The 22,926-nt window shown below is 43.0% G+C and overlaps 1 protein-coding gene across 2 annotated transcripts; it reads right to left on the reverse strand.

Annotated features, from left to right (window-relative positions):
• Positions 1-4,750: 4,750 nt before the first annotated feature.
• Positions 4,751-22,918, reverse strand: TMEM59 (transmembrane protein 59). 2 transcript variants are annotated; one of them, XM_088479317.1, is made up of 8 exons: positions 22,717-22,918; positions 17,251-17,356; positions 16,334-16,428; positions 16,062-16,214; positions 14,667-14,748; positions 14,451-14,556; positions 9,849-9,957; positions 4,751-5,923 (listed from the first exon to the last, which is right to left on the reverse strand). In XM_088479317.1, the coding sequence occupies exons 1-8, from the start codon at positions 22,894-22,896 to the stop codon at positions 5,768-5,770; spliced, it is 987 nt and encodes a 328-aa protein (XP_088335443.1). In that variant the 5' UTR covers positions 22,897-22,918; the 3' UTR covers positions 4,751-5,767. The 2 variants fall into 2 exon arrangements, with proteins under 2 accessions (XP_088335443.1, XP_088335444.1); XM_088479318.1 differs by having other exon boundaries at positions 14,451-14,553; positions 22,717-22,917.
• Positions 22,919-22,926: the final 8 nt, after the last annotated feature.

Consider the following 22,926-nt stretch of genomic DNA (forward strand, 5'->3'; position numbering starts at 1 on the left):
AGGTTCAATAAGCTCTAAAGTGTATGATTTAAGTTGGTTCAGTTAGTTAAATGCTGAGAAATAAAGATATTTGATAACTAAGGTATTATACATGCTAAACAAGTCGTGTTTGGAGTTGTACTGATGCGTATTCTTTTTACAGTATTCCGGTGTTATCGGTGAGGAGATCGCATCATACATTCTCGAGTTATGGATCGCAGAGCCTACAAGCAACAAAATTTATATTTTAGGAACAGCTGTTAGGGTGTTACAGGGGGCGTGAAGAGGAAGATCCCCAGCTGTTAGAGGCAGGGAGAGTCTGTTTGAACCAGCCTGTTAAATGTGCTGTAACAGATGCTTCTCCCCTGGGAACCAATGATATCAGCAACAGACTTCCCTATTGTCCTGTTTATTCTGGGGGGGTATAAATATGAGTGCACGAACGCTGGTTCTCAGTCTTCATGCTGAACGCTGTATGACTAGGGGTCTCTTGCTGATGCCTATCTCCGGGTCCAAAAGCGCCTGCGTATGTATACTGTACTTGGGGTCTGTATAATTTCCTTTTGCGCCTAAATTGTGTCTTGATCAATTGCGTGTAACTGTCTGAACTTTTACCTGAATATCACTTGTGCTTTGGAACCACATGATTCCACGTCTAAGTCTTTATTTATGGTATGACTGCATACGCAAATTAGCGTCATCCTTAGAGGTTTATAGGAAGGGTTTTAGAAGGTACAGGCAGGGGTATATAGAGGTTCATTTTAATATTAACAGTGAGCAACCCCCCTCCACCATGAGCACAGTTTACCATGATCGCAGCATCCACATGTAACTGGGACCTCAGACGATCACCTTCAGAATTGCTCCCATTATAGTAGGAGTGATCTGACACAGCCATTCTCATGGAAGCCATAGAGATTTTATGCAAGCGCAAAATGACAAAAAGAAGTCTGCCTACTGCCAGCTGTGTACAACAATAGAGGCAACAATAACTCTTACCCTAATAATGCCAAGTGATCAAAAGAGTGGTGCATGAAAGACAAACACTGGCTGTAGAGGAAAAGCTCATCTCCCATCAGAATGGGCATAACTGCAAACGATATTGTATTGGTAATGACATGTATTTTTTTCCCTCAGGTATAGTTGTATGGAAGAATCTTTTGAGGGTCTGTGTACTATAATCAGCATGAGGTCTGGCATGTGGCTAGGTGACAAAACCCCTCTGGACTAGTCCCCTTTGAAGCTGGGCAAGAGAGGTGTAAAAAGGTCTGTCTTCCTGAATCAGCCATAAATATATGTCCCACTGTATATGGCATAAAAGAGATATGTCTGTGGAATTATTATAGCTGGCCAGGCCCTTGCTAAAACAGTCAATAAGAGCCCTGTGTTCTGTTTAGGTACAGTGATCATAGAATGGTTGTTTATGCAGAGAAATACTTAAGCTGCATACACACGTAAAGATTTTCTGTCCAACCATCCAACTAGGTGATTGATTGGAATGAAAATCTGGTAAGGTATGAAAGCAAATGACAAATCAGCAATTTGCTCCCAAATGTCAGAAAATTGACAAAAACTGTTGTTTGAACAAATTATTTAGATCAAACATTTAACAAACTTGTCTGATGTCCATATTCATCTGTTTTCTGGCATTCAGGAGCAAATTGCTGATCAGCAGTTATTCCCATACCTTACCAGATTTTCATTCCAACCAATCAACTAGTTGGATGGTTGGACAGAAAATCTTTGTGTGTGTATGCACCTTTAGTCTCCATGTGCATGAATTTCACCTAGTCACTGGGCACGTTTATTGACCCAAGCCTATTTCCCAAACTTCAAATAAGACTGAATGTGTAATAAAAGAACCCATGTTCTTGTGGCCAGGAAACCCTGAGCTTCAGCCAGCTAAAAAACTCACTCTGAGCTGAAAAGCTTTAAAAATCATCTCCAGGGAGGGGGTTAGTGGGGTGCATGGAAAAGGCAGGCATAAAATGTGAGTCCACCCTGACCCATTGTTAATTCTGCATGAGGCTATCGAAGGATACAGATGCTCCCTAATTCGTCACTGGGAATGCTTCATCCCAGAACAATTTAATCCAACAAATGGTTTGTTCTCCCGTTTATTATTTTCTTTTGTTTCTGGAAAGTGTGAGTAACGGTGTGATTCTTTAACATTATTCTTTGTAACTTTTTGTACATAAGCTTTGAAGATATTCTCGAATTAAACATTAATTCTAGTTCTGGATCTGTGTTTTTATGACCCAAGCCCTCATATGGCTCATGTTACCTATTTTTCTAAGTATTGTTAATTGTGTATGCAGGTAAGAGCAGAAGTCCACCTTATGCTTTAGCATTCTATTCTTCTTCTGCTGGTGGCAGTTACCAGGTTTAGTTAAAAACACATGCAGAGGTAATGGTGCATACACACAGTACGATCTGTACCACCACCAACATGAAAGATATATTTCAGTGAGTCATCCGGCTACATCTCAGAACAGGCAAAGTTGACGATATCGTCCAAGTTGGCCTGCATGCATGAACGATAGCTTTATCGTCCATGCAGAAACGCGCATCGTTGGTTGTCGGGTTGGGGACTTCAAAAAAGTGAACGATATTCATGAAAGTCATACCGTGTACACGCACCATTACCTGTAAAAGTTACAGGCGGCAATTCTCAGATTGGCGTATCTGGAGGGTAGGCCCACAGGACCGTGACACTGGCTATTTGGAAAAAGATCTAATGACTTCCAGTCTCCGCTGTTTCACACTAAAGCTGGCCATCCACTATACAATTTTCTTCTGTCAGATATCTGTCCAATCTGGCTGGTTGGAATGAAAGCAAATGACAGTCGATCATAGATCGTCTTAGGTGGCTGCTCTGAGACGGAGTGTCCCTGTTCCTTAACGCGATTCTCAGCTATTAAGGGTAGCGGCTTCCTCAGAAGGCAAGAGAGCAGCCGCCTAAGACGATCTTATACTGGAACACTAGGTCTCTTGACCAGAAGCTGGCTAAGCGTGCTTTCTCACCTTACTCCCTCCTGCGAAGTGTGCCATTCTTCTCCACTGTCAGCCTGCTCCCAGGAACAGCAGTAGCTGATCTAGTAGAGCCTTCACTGCCTTAAACAGCGGCAGTCCATATTCCATGGAACAGTGGAAATCGATCAAGCAGAACCTTCACTGCTTTCAACAGCGGCAGTGGTAAGAAATTAAATTAGGAGATTGTGATAACTGTCCTAAGAGATCTATGACTTTTAAACCTCCTGCTATGTATGGGCTGCTTACTTGGATTAATTTAAGGACACTAAATATAAGGAAAGTGGAGTTTTAACATAGCTGATGAAATTATCTATTTTCTCTGGAGAGAAGGATAAGACTATTCCTTTAAAGGCAATTGAACATTATTTTGTCAAAAAGGATACTAATTGGCTGCCCCCAATATTGGGCTTTCACTAGACGGAGTTCATTCTTAAATTAGCAAATTTTTTATTAATTATTTCTGAAGATATAAATGTTACGTCTCTAAATGTGTATTAATATATATTGTGCAATTTGTTATTTTATTTTTATGGATGTGTTTATGGATATATATTTTATATATTAAAAACTGTTTGATATCTTTATGCACTCATTATTGCAAAATAACAGTTCTTGTCTATGCACCTAGAGTATCACAGATTTACTCTGTAGGAGCAGCAAAAAAATTATTATTATAACCAATTTGCAGAGTAATTTTATATATTTCTAATAATTTTATTATATATGCGCCTGAAATTTATTTGCTTTATTTGTTGTATATCAAGACTCTGAGTAGATGCAATCCCTTCCTGTGAGCTGTGTAGCCACATGTGAGTGGACATTTAAAAAAAATGTGAATGGACCAGCAGCATGACAATTACTTCAGCTTAGCGCAGTTTTCCTTTTATATGCTAGAATGTAATATAATGAAGCATCTGTTGGATGGGACAAAACAATGTATACGGAGTAGAGCTCAAGCACATTAATCAGTATGGGACACTTTGGTTTTTACAGTAGCCGTATGCTGCACTTACTACACACACAACTTCAGCCTGTCTACAGTGCTAATGGGGGAGTGACTCCCTATCAGGCAGGTGTAGCTGACACAGCGGTCATTCCATTTGCAAACTATGATCATAATAGAAACACACGCGATATGCACTCTCTTAAAACTGGGTACACACTGAGACAACCAGCAATCATTCAGACGATTTCCTTTGAACCCTAACGATATTGAGCGTACACACACTGGAAACTTGTGAACGACCGAACGATATATTGTATTGTTTGGCCGTGTACGATTTATCATTGCTGTTGTGCACACTAGAACAACCATCATTAAGATCACTGGCTGGGAGTGGCAAGAGGGGACGTCACAGAGGCCAAATTGGAACGACATATCACCTGGTCGTCCGGTTGGCCATATACACTAGGCGATGTGTACCATGTCGCTAGCGATGTCAGCAGGTTTGAGGACATCGCATGTGACCGCGGGAGCACGCATATTGGACGTACGCACTGTACGATGAAAGCGATTTTCATTACAAAATGGCAAATTGGCACGACATCGCCGGAGTGTGTACCCAGCTTTATTGTCACATTGGGGTAAGTCTTGGTATATCTAGAAGTTTAGTATCCAGTGTATTCTGCGTCTAAGTTCTAAATGGAAACATGTGAGCTTGACTTACCATGCATAGTACTTTCCCCAATTATTCCCCCCTCTGCAACTTACAAGTTTACAAAACAGAGAAGAAGGTGGTTCAGGACCTGTAGGTATCACATTTAGTGATTACATTTTATTACAGGAAAACTTCAATTTTACAAACTCAAAAATCCCACATCCCAATATTTTGTTTAGCAAGAGATCAGTGGCAGTTAATGATCTTCTATTGTGTAGAGTTTTTCTTTGAGTTCGTGTTCCTCTTCCTCTGTATTTCTATTTGAGGAGCGTTGTTATGTTAGTCCACTAGCAAGTACAAATAACATCAACTAGAATTTTTTTTTATTCTAATATCAGAGATAAACAGCCTATGGTTCACCAGCTATGTGTAAGCATGGCCTGGGAGCCTCACATCAGAGATGCTGGGATTTACAGTTCCACAAAAGTAGGAGAGCCATATGCTGCTTACCTCTGCCTAACCTGATATTTATTTTATACTTCATATTTTAGAACATAGGAAAGTGTCTGTGCAATTTATTATCTGTTTTTTTTAAGATTTCTAAACTAAACTGAAATTCCACTCGTGCCAAACCTCCGTATAAGCTTTGGCCAACTCATTATAAGATTCATTAACAAGGGTGATTTGCTTCTGATGCTCTGTTGCATTTCATATAGAACACACAAGAGGGTTTTACAGATCGCAGCTTCTGATGTGACTGTACACAAAGAGTGACAAAGCAATCTGCTAATGCAAGAGACACAGATCACACATCCGCAAAGCCTGGGAACAAGGCATTACTGTGCCGTATAGAAGATGAGAGCAAAGCAAATTCAAACCAAGAGCATTACTATAATAACCTACCTGTGCAAGAAAAGGTTTACAGTCAAGGGAAAAAAAACTATCCATCCCAATAACAAAAAATTAAAATATTATGCCCACATCCCCGAGACTAGCCAGTTCTAGATCGGAACATACAATACAGATTAGGGCCTCCCATTCCACCCAAGTCTCCAGGAGTATGTAAATCTGATGGGGAAGATTGTGTCATTCTGTATCAACTCTACAAATCCACATCGTGACAGATTGAGAGAAGAAATAGGGGGAGGAATACTGGGTTATATAGCAGACTTGGCCAAGTCCACCTTGGTTGGTAAGGGTCCGGCCTCTTCATTTTCTTGGGGAACGCCGTGGACAATTACAAGTGATGAAGGAGCGTATTTGTGAAGCTTTTGCTCATTCAGGTATTCCATATCACCATATATACTCAGCTTCTGCAAGACATATAGGCATGCAATTACAAATACAGCTATATAGTTATAATTGTTTTCAATAACGATATACATTGATGGCTGCAACTGCCATAGAAAGTTAACTGACAGTAACCAAACTGAAGAGAGTACAGAACATTTTTTTGTTTCCTTCTAATGTATATTGGCTTATCCCCAGTGTCTGCCTTCACATTGTGCCAAAGTCTGTGGATGGCACAACCTGATATAGGCACTGTATAGACAGCTAAACAGAAGGCAATGGGGTATATTTACTAAAGTGCGGGTTTTTAGAAGTGAAGATGTTGCCCATAGCAACCAGATTCTACTTATGTATCTAGTACTTTCTGGAGGAGAACTAGAATCTGATTGGTTGCAACATCCAAACTTCTAGAAACCCGGACCTTAGTAAATATACCCCAATGACTCGGAACCATGATGGACAGAATTCCAATATAGCAAGCTGCAGTTGAGGACCCATTAATCTAGTTACACTGCCATTCTGTACCAGTAAAGGACTCTCTTCTGCAGTGTGAGGATTTCCAGACCCCAACCACTAAACAAAGCCAGTAAAAGTTGGAAAAAGTAGTGCAAACACCACAGACGTTGCAATAGAAATGTATGCATTTAATGTATTGCCAGTGGCGTAACTTCATCCCAGGTGCCCGGAAGCAAGATACATTTTGGTGCCGCCCCCCCAATTAAAATGTACCACCCCTCCCCCCCCAGCTTCCGCCGCCCCCTTATCCAGTCCCGTTTATACAATGCCCCCAGTGTAGTGGTCCCCCTATGCAGTGCCCGCCTATGTAGTACCCCCCAGTAATGGTCCCCCTTTGCAGTGCCTCCAGTAGTGTTTCACTATGCAGTGCCCCCAGTAGTAAGGTCGTTGTAGTGCCCCATATGATGCCCCCAGTAGTAAGGCCCCTGTAATGCCCCCATATGATGCCCCCAGTAGTAAGGCCCCTGTAGTGCCACCAGTAGTAAGGCCCCTGTACTAAGCCCCCTGTAGTGCCCCTAGTAGTAAGCCCCCTGTAATGCCCCTAGTAGTGCCCCCAGTAGTAAGCCCCCGATAGAATGCCCCCAGTATTAAGACCTTTGTAATGCCTCCAGCATTGTGCCCCCAGCATTGTGCCCCCTGTAGTGAGCGACCACCATACTTTCTATTTGCAGTTCTGAGAGGCATGAAGGGAGCCAGCATTGGGAGGATGTGCTGGTCCGTATAGTGCCATTTGGAGGTTTTTGGGGTACCTCCTAGGTGAGTCAGCTCTCAGCTTATACATGTGCTGTTATTATGCAGCATATTAATTGTAATTATATGACCCAGAGTGAGTGCTACTATTTTGTAGCAATAATTATTTTGGGGTGAGTGTTTGGGCGTGGGGCCCCCAGAGTGGCTCTGGCTGGGCATTTTTCAGGGCATCACCACTTAATTCACATAGATATTTTTTCATCACCTTTCTATTTGTTTATTATTTACGTAATTTTAATTCTCTCTTATATTAACACTTATTGATTATCTTGACACATCTATACTTTACACTTCACTATCAACTTTCTTCCATTTTTCGTGTGATGCCCTGGGAGTGGTCCTTGGCTGGATTCTTTTGGGCTGCCCTGTGCCTCGGATGTGAACCCCTTAATGTTAGGGACGCCGGTATAGAGGAGCCTTGACGCTGGCCCGGCGCTTAATCATATATTGCAAATGTTTGCAACTAATACCTCTGAATTGCTATATACTATACATATATCGCCTGTTCGTTTGAACAGGCGATATATCTATCAGTGTGTACCCAGCTTTACTGTCCATCTATCAATCCACACCCAAATGCAGCTTATACATCAGGAACCAACGATTTCGCTAGATGCAAATAAATGGCCACAACTGCTGTGTGTAGTGCATTGACACCATATTAAAAAATGTACGGTCTTACTTAAAAATACAAGACATATACAAGCTGAGGGCTAACATCTCTTTTAAAGGGTAATTTTAACTAGTTAAAACAAAATAATATAATAATAGCAATAATAACAACAATAAAAAAAAGAAAAACCTGATGAACAGGTTTAATCTATGATGTGGAGATTTCACATATTAGTACCAAACAAACTGCATTCACTAATGTTTACGTTTGTGGTTTATGCACAGAAAATGTACCAAGATAACCGATTGTAGCTACGGAAACGCTGATTGTTCAGATCATATAAAATTGTTTGCCCAGACTCCCAGTGTGCTGGACTCCATATTACGCTGCTACTTATTGCATAACACTTAACAAAAAGCATTGCGGCTTATAAGAAGGCACCTTTCACGCAGATTATTATTAATACCATTTATTTATATAGCGCCACTAACCACGCAGTACAAAGAATATCGGTTATTCACATCAGTCCCTGCCCCATTTCTTAACACTTACCCTACCAGTATTATTTTGTATTGTGGGAGTAAATTGGAGCACCCAGAGGAATCCCCTCAAACTTGGCCGGTCAGGTTTCCTCCCACTCTCCAAAAACTATACTGGTAGACTAGTTGGCTTGATAACATTGATGCTAGTGTGTATATGGCAGGAGATTTAGGGGCCGGAATGATGTGGTTGATAAACATTCCTGGTAAAGCATTATATAATATGCTGGCACTATGTACTAAAAGGTTATTACAAATATTAAAGCTCTTAAAGTGAATTGCTAAGTGTGTGGCCCACTACCCCGTTTTGAATATTATTTATGAAATTCATGTAATCATTGCATGTTGCACCACACTTATAAATCGTGCAGAATGAGGAGACCGTAGCTTGCACGTTTGACAAACTGACGAACAAATAATTCCATATTGAATGAGGCTGCCCACTTTTAGGCATTCAGTCCATAAACCCGTCCCACTACAAAACCCCTCCTTGAACATTTCCCGTCGCCTACAGCAAATAGCAGGGTGCACCTCCTATTATCTGCAGCAGAGAGCCAGCTGGGTCATGATCAATATATCAGATGTATCACGCCTTGGAGAGAGATAAATTACCAACCAATCAGCTCCTACAGACGTGTACATCTTTGCTGCAGTAGCGCCAATAAACCTCTCTCAGCACGCCAGGTCCCGTGAGACTTTGCTAACACCGGGTGTCTTTTTTGCATCTTTTTCCACCGAAAATGCATTTAAGTCACAGTCCGAGCAACTAGGACGCACCAGCAGACTGTGCTGATTGATATGTGAAACTTGTATATACTTGTATGTGTGCACCTGAGTCTCTGAATCTGTATACGAAGTGCTACAATGTAGCAGCCACAGCGTTTTTCATTCCAAGTCCCGTTGTGGTCCATATACAGACTCAGACGCACACAGATATAGAAGTGTCGCATATCAAATTACTCAGCACAGTCTGCTGGTGCCTCCTAGCCACATTGCATTGCGCGAATAAAATATGCTTGGCACTAGCAGAATCTCATGGGACCTGGCGGCTCATTCGCACCAGGCAAGCCGTGCTGCATGGCGTATTGAGGCTAGATGTATGAGGACACATCTGTAACTGTCATTTTTCAATTGTGAAATGAGATTTAGGAGCTGATTGGTTGATACTTTCTCTCTCTCCAAGGCTTAGTACATCTACCCCATAATATTTTCCAAGACAGCTTGTTACCTAGTTGCTTTACAATAGGGAGAAAGAAGACACTCAACTGTGTCAAATAGATGGAAAAATGCATAAACAAGTTATGCTACAAATTAGCATTTGGTAAACAATAGAATGTTCCACATACTGTAAGTATTAAATATCCATAAAAGCGAGGATAATAATTTTCTTTTTTTTTCCATGCAGAATTAAGGTCATTATTATGTTGTACAACTGGTCATCAGTAGACAATACAGGCTATAGACCGGTTACCAGCGTATGTTGAGCTGTTGATTCCCCAAGGACATTCCGTAGTGAAGGACTGAGCTTACCTCGATAGGGACATACTGATCTGATGCTGTAGCTACTGTAGCACAGCAGATCCAAATCAACACCAGGATAGACAGGACCAGTGTCGCTGTGAGGAGCCAGTTAGAATTCCTAAATAAAATAAACAAAACACATTATTGTAAAATCCAAACACTGGTCACGTACTATATAATCCATCTGTTTAACTCAATTGCCAAAAAAAAATAAAATAAAAATGATCTTGTGACAAAATACACTAAGGCAGTGGTTCACAAACTGGGTCCCTCGGGGTACTTGCAGGGGTGCCTCGGGTTGGTGGTCCAGTACCATATAAAATGATAGTTAGTCAGCGTAATAAGCAAAACCAGAACTAATGGCTGCCAATCAAAAAAATATGGCGACCAAAAGAAGCGCAGCCCTGTCACCACCACATAACTGAGCCTAAGGGTGACCTATAAGCACAATTTACTTTATTAATTTTTGCTGAATTCCTCAATAACAAACTTTTGGCCATGGAAAAAATGCTGATACTACAGGGCGCCGTGATTCGAAAAGGTTCGAGAACCACTGCACTAAGGGGTGGAGTTGATGCTCATAGCGACCAATCAGAGTTGCTGTATCATTTTCTAGAATAGAGAAATGATTACATAAAATCTAGTTGCTATGAGCAACAACTCCACTTTTCATTATTAGAAGCCTTAGTAAATCTACCCCTAGCTAAATGTGACAAGAACGGGTGAGTGGAGAGGTCACAGAATCCATATGTATGAGTGCGTGGCAGTACATAAAACATACAGAAAAGGCAGGTGTCTGCTCATGTTACACAAAACAAAAGCGGAATATGATTTGAAACTAGTAAAAAAAAAAAAGAAAAGTATGAAATTTGAGGAACCCATGAAAACAAGTATATACGTTCGACAGAGATCCCATTGTTTTTTGGCCTCCAATAAAAAGTGCCCATCTGAAATGGGCTTCATCACCACAGAAAACAAATATCGGTGTAGCCTCTTCCACTTACTGTATTTCCAGTCAGTCCAGCTCTCATCCTAACCCACTGCTCCGTGCTCCTTCCTCACTATCTACCCCTCCCCTTTAGACTGTAAGCTCTCATGAGCAGGGCCCTCTTCCCTCATGTCCTTCTTGTTTCCCTTACTTACACTATCTCAGGGGTTCTCAAACTTTTTTGCTCTGGGACCCCGTCTAACAATAAAAATTATTACAGGACCCCAGCAAGTTACTGCAGAATGACTGCTACACATGCGTGGTCAGCAGACCGCTCATGCACAGTAGCACTATGGAGACACAGTAGACTATGGAAACTGAAGTGAGGTATCTGCTAATGCAGGGGCAGAACTATGGGAGACAATGGAGGCGCCTCTATTGCCCACAATATAGTCATCCCACTTAAGGCTATTCTATATTAGTGTTTTTGTGCATAAGTGATAGATAGATAGATAGATAGATAGATAGATAGATAGATAGATAGATAGATAGATAGATATGCACCACATTTATTTTCCCTTTTGTTTTAGGGGGGCACAAAAATAATAACTTGCCTCCGGGCATCTGGTATGAACTTACGCCACTGCGTAATGCGATCATTTCATTTAGACATTGCAGGGACGAGCTCCTTTCGAAGCCCCTGTCCCTGCAAGGTGAGGCAGAGAGTCATTGGGGAGACAGTGGGTGACTGGGGAGGCAAAGGGTGACGTAGGAGGCAGTGGATAACAGGGAGAAACAGTGGGTGATGGTGGCAGAGGATACCATGAAGGCAGAGGGTGACTGGGGAGGCAATAGGTGACATAGGAGGCAGGGGGTAATAGGGAGAAGCAGTGGGTGACAGGGAGTAGGCGGAGGGTGTCAGGTGACGGACAGGCAGTGGGTGGCAGGGAGAAGCAAAGGATGGCAGTGGGTGAGGGGGAGGCAGTGGGTGGCAGCAAGAAGCAGTGGGTGACAGGGGGAGGAAGTGGGTGAAAGAGTGAAGCAGTGGGTGGCAAGGAGCAGCATAGGGTGTCAGGAAAGACAGTGGGTGACTGGGGAGGCAAAGGGTGACATAGGAGGCAGTGGGTAACAGGGAGAACGAGTGGCTCACATGGGGAGGGAGAGGGTGACAGGGAGAGACAGAGGGTTGCAGGGGGTGACTGGATGACAGGGAGAGACAGAGGGTGATAGGGGGGAGGCAGATCATGGCATGGAAAGGCAGAGAGTGACTGGGAAGGCAATAGGTGACATAGGAGGCAGTGAGTAATAGGGAGAAGCAGTGGGTGACGGGGAGGCAGAGGGTGTTGGTGGCAGGGAGAAGCAGAGGATGGCAGTGAGTGACAGGAGGCGGCAGTGGGTGGCAATTAGCAGCAAAGGGTGGCAGGGAAGACAATGAGTGACTGGGGAGGTAGTGGCGGCAGTGGGTGACAGGGGGAGGTAGTAGATGAGAAAGACAGAGGGTGCAATGCGTTTCAAGGGAGAGACAGTGGATGACGTGGGAGGCAATGGGTTTTTAATAAATTAGATTTTTCTGCTCCCCCCTCCAGTTCCCACACTGCGTGTTCCCCCATAGGGTCTATGCTCAACACTCCCCTCATTCCTCCTGCTGAAGTTTCTTCTCCCTACACAGCAATCAACATACATTCTGTGTCCTCCCACCCTGGCAGCAGTGATCCACCAGGCTGCACTTACTTAACAACATATGCACAGACTGCAGAGAGAGTCTGGCAGATGGCTTCTCTGAGTCTCTCTGCTGCTGAGGCTTGCTGCCTGTGTGTCAGTTTTTGCTGCTGGGCAGGAGGACAATAGAAGCTGAGCACTGGGGTGGGACGGGGCTGCCTGATGACTCCTTGGATCTCTCAGCCAGTGATCAGAGGAGTCTGAAATAATAGACAGTTCAACTGGTTTCACTCTTCTCAGAGGGGTTATCAACCTCACCCCATGTGAGTCGCGACCCCAAGCTGAGATGGCCGCGACCCACTTTGGGGTCATGACCCACAGTTTGAGAACTGCTGCACTATCTTATACTCCCTATAACAGCATCTAACCTTTGGTTGCTGTCACCCTGCTGCTTGAGTGTTATGGATGCAGCAATGTTTATAAACCATGTTCCTGTCATTTATTATTTTGTACTGTAAGTCACTGTTTTCTTGCTGTGCTAATTTTGTAAGGCGCTGCACAACGCTATAAAAATAAAGGATAATAATAATAATAAATACAAGGAATGAAAGTGCAAGGTTGTGGTGATATAGATCAGTGCTTCGCAAACTGTGTAGCCAGTTAATTACGAGTCTGTCTCCCACAATGACAGTTGGGTAACAAAAAACTAAAAGGAAGTGTCCCACAGTACGTGCTCCAGCCAGTCAGCAGAGTAGGGGGAGGAGAGTGTGCTTTCCCACTCTTTCCATGCTCCGGGAAGCTCACTGGCCAATCAGCAGGTCAAGGGGAGGAGAGTGTATATTTTCCTTGTAATGGCGGTTTGTGCCGCTGGTGGGAACCGCATTTATTTCTCAGCACCCTATGCGGCTGCATCTGCAGCTGAATTACGAGCGTCTCTGAATCGATACTTAATTTTCCAGCTTTTAAAGTGCCACTGAGCAGATTTTTCTGCTCTTTGTGCCAGATGGTAAATATCAGTACTTTTCCCAGCTAAATTACAGCAATATACATATAGAGAAGTATAGAACTTCCATAAATCCACTAGTACATCAGAGGAGACAGGCAGCTGCCTGGCAAGCTGAGTTATCAGGTTCTCCCTCCTATACTTTATTAATCTGACACAAATAACATGGAGATATTGATGGGCTGGTTTTCATCTGGACCTGTTACTTTCCCCATATTTCCATTGACTGGTCCCTCCTGATTCCCTCTGTGAATCATCATCCACCCTATTATTGGCAACCTTTCTGGGCCTGTCCATGGTTTATTTTACACAAAGTAAGTAGCATGATTCAGACGGAATCTGTATGTCATAACGCCGGATCCAAGCCCGGCGGATGACATACCGACGCCGGAAAGCCAGCAGCAGGAGATCCCGACAGAGGTAAGTAAACTACCTAACCCTACCCTCTCCCCCCCTAACCCTCCTTTAATGGTACCTAACCCTAACCTCCTTCCCCTGGGGTGCCTAAACCTAACCCCTCCACCCCGCACCCTAAACCTAATGCTCCCGGGGGGTGCCTAACCCTAACCTCCCCCCAGGGGTGCCGGACCCTAACCCACCCTTCCGCTAGCCTAACCGTCCCGCGGGGATGCCTAACCTCAAGTCCCCCCGATAGCCCTTAAACCTAACCCTCACCCCCCACGGCTATCCGCTGGCAACGCCCGGCTTAAGTACGATCAGTAAGCTGGGCGTCGGGATTTCGTCGTGGGGCTGATGATAGGAGTCAGGATTTCATTAGTCTGGAAGCCGGGAAGCCGGTGGTCGGCATTTCGACTGCCGGCTTCCTAACTACATCCCGATTCAGACTTTAAGGCTGATGTGGCACATTAGTGTTTACACAGCTGAATGTCTCGTGTGACAGTAAGTGTTCCCTACCCCATCAGCAAGCATTGTTCTTCTAGTTCTATAAAGTCTGTAGGACAACAGCTTAATGCATAGAAGAATTATAGGAGATCACACAGTTTGGATGTTACTGACTTACATAGAGAAACATTTCATAATGCCCTCTCCTCCTTCTAACTCCAGAAGACCAGCTCTTCGGCTCCAAGGGCCCTCTCCGACTGAATCGCCAGGCATCAAGTCTGCTGCTGGGCCGAAAACGAAACAGGTGACTGGTGGAGTTCCTTACACAATGTAACAAGAGAAGCCAAATCTGCATTATAAACAATCTAATCAATCCTTGTATCAGGAGACTTACAGGACAATGAGTCCAGCATGTTCGATCTCGCTGATGGGTTCTCTAGATGCATCGGTGGCATTTGCTGGATTTCTGGCTGAGACTGAACAGGTCAAGTAAAAGAATACACAAAACAAAAATAGGTAATAATACGCTTATAATCCCACCATATTAAAACACACAGTTACACAGAATATATTGCCAGAGTAATATCCCCATATTTGTGCAGCAACAGGTCATAATTGTACCGTACAATCTAAGGCAGACATTAGTGTAAGTTATAGGAGTTCCTGCATTCTGTGTTCTAAGAACACCTATTAGTGGATAACCAGAAAATCTTGGCGATGCAACTTTAACTGGCAATGAGGTTCTGGCTACTCTTTGTACCCTTTTCCCCGAAACCTTTTATTTTCACAACAGCTACAAACTTCGTGGCAATTTCCCTTACCCAAGGTATATTTTAAGAACACGTTCACCTTGTTGGTTTTAATTTGCCCACAGATCCTCCCCCTTACCTTCTGGTAGACAGGGCATAGACGCAGGATGGGTAGTGGAGTGAAAGAGCTACTTCACTCAAAATGAATGAGTCAAACAATCACGTGGAGCAGAATTTAATGTAATAGGATGGTCCTCTGTAATTGCAACCTAAAACTAAACCAAAACTTTTGCATTCACGATTCAATTAAACTTCTGAATTTACAGAGTTTGCCCTAAGTAGTTACGTACGGTTTCAGGTCTGCTAAGCTAAATAGATTCTTTTATTTTCAAATCATACTGTGGTTTGCAGGTTAAGTGTTTTCTTTTCAATGTTCTTAGATAATATTTTTTACTACAGGTGCAGTAGCCTTTTGTAAAAAAAAACAAATGGCATTATCTGGTGTATGGCAGTGTGAATTAAGTGTGCTAAACTGTTAAGCTTGGTACAAACTGGGCGATACAACGGCTGTTCAATCAAATGGCCGATATATCATGAGCGCGTCAGCGGGTGTGTACCCCCGATTTGTCTTCGCATCTGCTGTGCAGCACAGAAGATGGCAGATATATCTGCAGATATATATGTGCATTTACTGGTGTGTACGACCCGGCGGTGAGTGGCAGCTCAACTGGGCAAGTAAATTTAAATGCCCGCCCAATAGTGACGTCAGGCCAGATACATTGGACGGACGGTTGGTAAGTGTACATGCACTTACCAATCGTCAGGTAGGTCGGCCTAGTGTGTATCCAGCATTACTAACCAGTCACAAACAAGTATAGGTGTTTGGTGTGGCTTGATATATACAGGAGTGATTAGCACATTGTGTGACGAATGCTCCATTAGGCTCTCGAACTATCAAAAATAGCTGCTACATCTTTATATTTCTTCCTATATAAATGTTACTCAATTTAAAAGTCCTCACTGGAAAGCCTATTGCATACCTGGACTACAATAATGCGTCCGTTATCTTCCTGTATGTAGAAGGTCCAGGATGATGTCATGAAACTTTGGGCAGAATCCATCATGTCACTCCAGAAAGCTCTGACCATAGTTAGAGGGAAGAGGATGTGGATCCTAGGCACCATTTCGATCAGCTGTAAGAATTAATAAAAAAAAAAAACTTCACCTAAATCACTCATTTGTTATAAAGAGGACAGATACATGGAAATAAGGGCCATAACCACCAGACATATAAGCTACAAAATGTACTTGCCTCTTCTTGTCGTTTCTCTGCAAAAGGCATCTGACTGTGGCAGCCCAGGATACAAGCATATTGCTCATTGGACTTGGGATAAGCTTCCACACAGGCTATACGGAAATGACAGACACATTCAGTACTTGCGGAATTAAATATACTATGAAAAGCTAATATAGCCAAAGACTGTAATGCAATTAAATTGCATGCCTCAAGTCAAGTTGGATAAGCAGCATGCAATCTTTTCCCTCTTCTTCTGTAGTCTTCAGCTATGTCTCAACACCAGGCTAGCTTGCTTCAAAGTTTTAAGTAGGTGACAGCAGCGCAACAAATACATTACCAAATGTATCCAATCTCATAAAGGTACAAATGGTTCCTGGTGAGGTATATAGAGGATGACTGGTATATTTCTGCTACATGTGATATACTTGATGCGATTTGTCGCACAAAATGTGACAAGCCCTTCGTTGGTACACATGTAAGATGCTTCTATGACCACATGGCATCAAGACAGAGGAATGTACGTATATTGCTAACTGCTAAATGGACCAATAAATCTAGTACTTAAGTTTTATATGAAAAAAGTAAAGCTGGCCGCAGAGGGATCAAGCAACAGGATTATCGCTCAATTTGTCCAAACACGTGGGTGACCAAATTGGATGTGGTCCACCCATTCTACCCTTCTGGCTCCATTGCTGTTTGAACGGTCATCCCCTGACTGCACTAACAAAGAGACCAACAGTGCTTATCTACCGACGCCAATTCTACCATGCCGATTATAATCAACTTGCATGTGTACATTACCTGTATATGAGCCATTACATTGTACAGAAAACATTACATACATTTGTGCTTTGGTTTATTATAAAACAGAAGGTTGACTAATTTAGGCTTGGTGGCCACTGAAAAACTACAGAACATTTAAATGTCATCACCTGAATCACATTCCACCTTTGTCTTGTTCAGGTCATCTCCATCCACAGCAAATTGACAGATAGAGAAGAGACGGCAGCCTCGGTGACAGGCAAACAGCTCCTCCTCCTGCAGACAGAGATCAAAGTCCATGGTTACAAAATATCACAGATACCTGTAAATTACAAAACAATATAGACCCGGCAATTCTTTAGGCTGGGAATATCATCATTTTTTTTCTTTTTAATAAACTTGCTTTTGGGTTTGTTTTGTGCTCACAAATTGGATTACCATTGATAATCACCAAAATATTTTTTTTATTCATATGTTTAACATTTGCAGCCTGGAATTGGCAAATTTACTTAAAATCAGATGCAACTTAGATCAGTCCTTTGTGTGAGCACCCAATCAATGTGTCTTTCAGAGTAACTTACTCTAATTTTGGCAAAACTCATACTAAGACCCGTATTAAATTAGTTTCGCACCCGCGATACTTTTCCACCTGCCGCACTTTGACTACATTGCGTGTTTTGGCCACAGAAACTAAATCGGGCGCACCATCGCTATTTGCCTTATTCAATTCCAAAGTACGCGCAACCGCGCACCGGCGAAGCTCAAACAGGCAAAAAGTGCTGTCAGGGATGGGGAAATCGGCCTAACACCCCCCAACAGATACACTAACATTTAGGATCAGTATAGATGTCCCCGATTAGCCCCCGTGGAGCTATCTGGGGTACTTAAGTGCTTTCAATTGCCTCTATATAGCGTCTTTGCACAAGTGGTGGTGAGGAATAGCATTAAGCAGTTTTTTTTTGGTGAAAATAAGTAATCCTGTCAAATTTGGGGTACATGAAAATGGGTGCAAGCACGGTTTAAATTCGCTGTTAAAGTGAAGTTTTAAGTGACGTCAAAAACGCACCTTCAGCAAGCACCTGCAATAAAAAAAAAAAACCTCATCCATACTTGCAGACCCCCCTAATGTCTATTTTGCTACTTTTTAATTGTGAACCCCCACCTTGTACTTTTTTGCCCCCTTTTTTAAGTAATTTTTTGGGTCATTCCTTATTTTTTTTAGTTTTTTTTTTTTAAGCAGTTATCCTTTGGGGGGCTATCCCAAGGGTGCTGAATGGTTTCCGCACCTTTGCACCCCAAATGCTATTCATAGGCGAAACTTTTTAGCCTATTACATTGCATTGACTTTCCGCGTACGCGAAAAGTCTTTGCAATTGAATACGGTGAAAAGTTTCCGCTTGGCGAAAGACGTCATCCGCGATACTTTTTCGCAGATTCCGACTTTTCGCCGCTAATTGAATACGGGCCTAGGACAGATTTGTAAAAGAGCTGAAAATCCCAGAGTACAGATCTGTCTCCGCTCCTCTTTGCTGCAGTCATGCCAAACAATCCCTGTCGGTGCGCCCTGTCCCATGAGACTTTGCCAACGCTGGGCGTCTTTTTTGCTGAAAATATGTCTAAGTCACAATGTTAGTTTGATATGCGACACATATTTGTGTGTGACTGAGGGCCTGATTCAGCAGGGTGCGCATTTAGCAGTATGGACTCGTTCATCACTATGCGATCTGCACAATATATTGTTCTGATCCTCGTCAGAATGATAGATCGTGCAATGGATCACGTAGTGTGTACCCAGCTTAAGCTTTCACATAATAACAGCAAAATGAAAGAGTGAACTGACTCCATTACTTTATGGGAATGATTAAAACACCTGGGGACTGTGGTTGCGATGTATAGGAGGATTCACATTCCATTAAATTGAGCCTGCAATTCGCGGTTAACTGATACGAACCTCTAAAGTTATGGGGATGGTAAGGGGAAAGTCGCCTTAGTCATTCTGCTGTTATGATTTTAGTGGCACGTTCTGCATTTTGAGTGACGGCTTTGCACCTTGAAAAAGGGCAAAATACTGATGTAGTAATAAGTTGATGTTCCTGAAAATGATAGAAATGCGCATTCCTGAAGAACAAAGATGTCTGTTGGAATATGTAAGTGTCCTCAGCAGGGGCAGGCCAGCCAAATATTTTATTTCAGTTCTGAATATCTATGTCTCACAATTACAGGCAAGTGGAATTTGTCACATGTGACTTGTTTTTCTGGTTTCCAATAATGTTAGAGTGTCAAGACTATAAAATGTGCCACTACCAATTATCATTTATTTCTAAGGTGTCATTAGACTCTGCAGCGTCAGAATGGCAAATCATACAAAACCTGAACAAAGTACAGGCAAGGCTGATGCGCAAGAGCTTACAGTCTAGGGGTAGAGGACAAAGCTGAGCCAGGAGTGGATATTAGACTGCTAGAGCAGGCAGAGGGAGCACAGTACTATCAGATGCCAGTAGGAGAAGCTACAGTATAGTGATTAGATCAGTTCTGAGAGAGCTCTCAGTTTGCATACAAAAGAGGTGACAGAAGAAAGTTGCAGCATTCAGTAATACTGTCTGACAGACATTTCAAACAAACAATTCCCATTGTTGACCATTGTGTACGGATTATGTGGCCTGCCTTAAGCAAACAGTAAAACAAAAACCTGTATTGGCAGCAACAAACACACACCAAAAAGAAAAAACAACATGTTGTGAACATCAAAGAAAATAGAAATATTTAGTGATCAGGTGATACCAATATAGGTCTATAATTATTGCATAAATCAATTAGATCTGTCAATAGAGAAACTTTGTCATAAGTACAGCAGGCCAGGTTGGATACACTGGCCATGAAGAGAATGGAAGCACATATGTCAGAGGATCCCAAACTCAGTCCTCATAGAAACATAGAATTTGACGGCAGATAAGAACCACTTGGCCCATCTAGTCTGCCCCTTTTCATGTATCCTTTAGGCAACTTCAACCCTATTTACTCCTTACGTTTCCCAAGGATATTCTTATGCCTATGTTTAAATTGTTCCACTGTTTTAGCTCCAACCACCTCTGATGGGAGGCTATTCCACTTATCCACTACCCTTTCTGTGAAGTAATTTTTCCTCTGAGCCTACCTCCCTCCATTCTCAGTGCATGTCCTCGTGTACATCTCTTCCTTTGAAGAATGCTTCCCTCCTGTCACTTGTTAAAACCCTTCATGTATTTGAAAGTTTCTATCATGTCCCCCCTTCCCTTCTCTGTTCCAAACTATACATATGAAGATATTTTAGTCTTTCTGGGTAAGTTCTGTGCTGTAGGCCATGCACCATTTTAGTTGCTCTTCTTTGTACCGTCTCTAATGTGTCTATATCCTTCTGGAGATATGGCCTCCAGGACTGAACGCTGTATTCTAGATGAGGCCGTACCAAGGACCTACATGGTGGCATTATTTGTCACTTCTTTTTTCCTGCTAATGATTCCTCTCCCTATGCAACCAATGCATTCCATATTGCTTTGGTGCATTGGTTGCCTGCCATCAAGTCATCTGAAATGGTGACTCCTAAATCCCTTTCCTCTGTATTTTCCAATATAGGGCGGAATTCAATTGTTTTCATCCCCTATCGCGCCCGACGGAGCTATTCTATTCTTGCTCCTGTCGGGCGCGATCAGCTGCCAAGCGCTACATTTCAGCTCGCAGCCCCTGGGGGATGAGAGCTGAAATGTGCGAAAAGTGACATGTTTGGGCGCCCAAACATCACTTTTCGCAATCGCGCCCAGCACTTTGGTCGGGGTTAGCCGATTTACGCGGCTAAACCCGACCACTTTGGGTACGATCAGCGTGAAAAGCTGGCACAATTGAATAGTGGCCCGCGATCTCCTGTCACTTTAGACGGGAGATGCGGGCCGCGAAAACAATTGAATTCCGCCCATAGAGTCCTTGATCCTATATTTAGCCTTTAGGTTATTGGGACCCAAGTGCATGATTTTGCATTTTTTTGACATTTAACTGTAGTTGCCATGTTCTTGCCCATTCCTCTAGTCTACCCAGATCCTCAGTCATTTGTTTTACCCCTCCTGGTGTGTCTACCCTGTTGCATACTTTTGTGTCATCTGCAAAAAGGCATACTTTCCCTTTAATATTATTTGTAATATCACCAACATAGATATTAAAAAGCATTGGCCCAAGTACTGATCCCTGGGGTACTCCACTGGTTACCCCTTTCCCTCCTGCAAATACACTTCATTTACTACAACTCTGTTTCCTATCTTGCAAAATCTTATCCATTCAACAGTCATAGAATCCAATCCCAAGCTTTCCAGTTTGTTTATCATTCTGCGATGTGGGACCGTGTCAAAAGCCTTACTAAAGTCTAGATAAGTTACATCTACGGCCCTCCCCTTGATCTATTACTTTGGTCACCCAGTCAAAACAGTCAATAAGATTTGTTTGGCAGGATCTTCCCTGAGTAAATCCATGCTGTTTGGGATCCTGTAAATTGTTGGATTTGAGATATTCCTCAAAACATAAAAAACAGTCCAGGTTTTAAGGATATCAATGCTTGACCACAGGTGGCTTAATTAGTACCCCAGTCAATGTTATTTAACCACCTGTGCTCAACCATGGATATCGCTAAAAATTTAACTTTTGGGGAGCCTTGAGGACCGCATTTGGGAACATCGCACATATGTTAATACAGTGCATGCATCCAGCATATCTTTACAACTACACATCTATTAACGTATGCATATAAAGAGGACATTCACTGAAACAACCACTTTTGCACACTGACCCATTGGTATAATGTATGAATATTTTTAGCACTATATTTCAGTCTTACATTTCCATAACAAATATCAGAATATTAGAGACCTTCCAAGCACATGGAGAGGCCAAGACCTGCAAGGAGATGAGCAGTATGGTAGATGGAGAGCAAAAATAATAAAATTGGGCTTCTTCACAGGGTCTGGAGGGAACAGTGATAAATCTTCAACTAGAGGCAAAGTGGGTGATGGGCACTTATCACGATTTATTTATAAAGCGCCACTAACTTACACAGAGCAGTGCATTGGAGCTTACAGTCTAAAGCAGTAGTGTCAAACATTGCGGCCCTCCAGCTGCAGTGAAACTACACATCCCAGCATGCACTGCCAGTTCTGCTATTAGGGCATGCTAAAACTGTGGCAGAGCATGCTGGGATATGTAATCCCACAGCAGCTGGATGGGCACGAGTTTAACACCCCTGGTCTAAAGTCACACACATTTTTGTCAGGAGACAATTAACCTACTGGTATATTTTGGTGTGTGAGGGGAAACCAACAAAACACAAGGAGAACATACAAACTCCACACTGACAGGCCATGACCGGGATTTGAACTCATGACCTCAGTGCTGTGAGGCAGTACTGCTAACTACTACGCCACTATGCTGTCCCACTTAGTCGAATGTCCCATTCTAATACCCCATGTTATCATCACAGACCCCGAATCCCACCGCTGCATGGTTGGTAACATCCCTCAGTCAGGAGCTGCGTGCTAGAGCCAGGCTACCTGTATACAGGACACAGCTACAGGAGGTACCCTCTGGGGTGGGGCGTTGGGTATTAGCCCATGACTAACCTCTGGATAGGTGTGCAGGGGGTAGGTGCCCTCACACACATGATGACAGGACGAGCTGTCCCCTAAGAGGGTATCCAGTGACCCGAGCCCCCCTCGGGTGAAACATAACAGCGCAGCTAGCCAAACACTCAGAGTAACGGAGGCCATCTTGCTCCTCTCATCTGTTTCCGCAATCCACATCCGGGTATGACGTAACCAGGACTTGTGTTT

This window comes from Taudactylus pleione, unplaced genomic scaffold (assembly GCF_031769625.1).
Source record: "Taudactylus pleione unplaced genomic scaffold, aTauple2 ptg000230l, whole genome shotgun sequence".
In the NCBI taxonomy this organism is placed as follows: domain Eukaryota; kingdom Metazoa; phylum Chordata; class Amphibia; order Anura; family Myobatrachidae; genus Taudactylus; species Taudactylus pleione.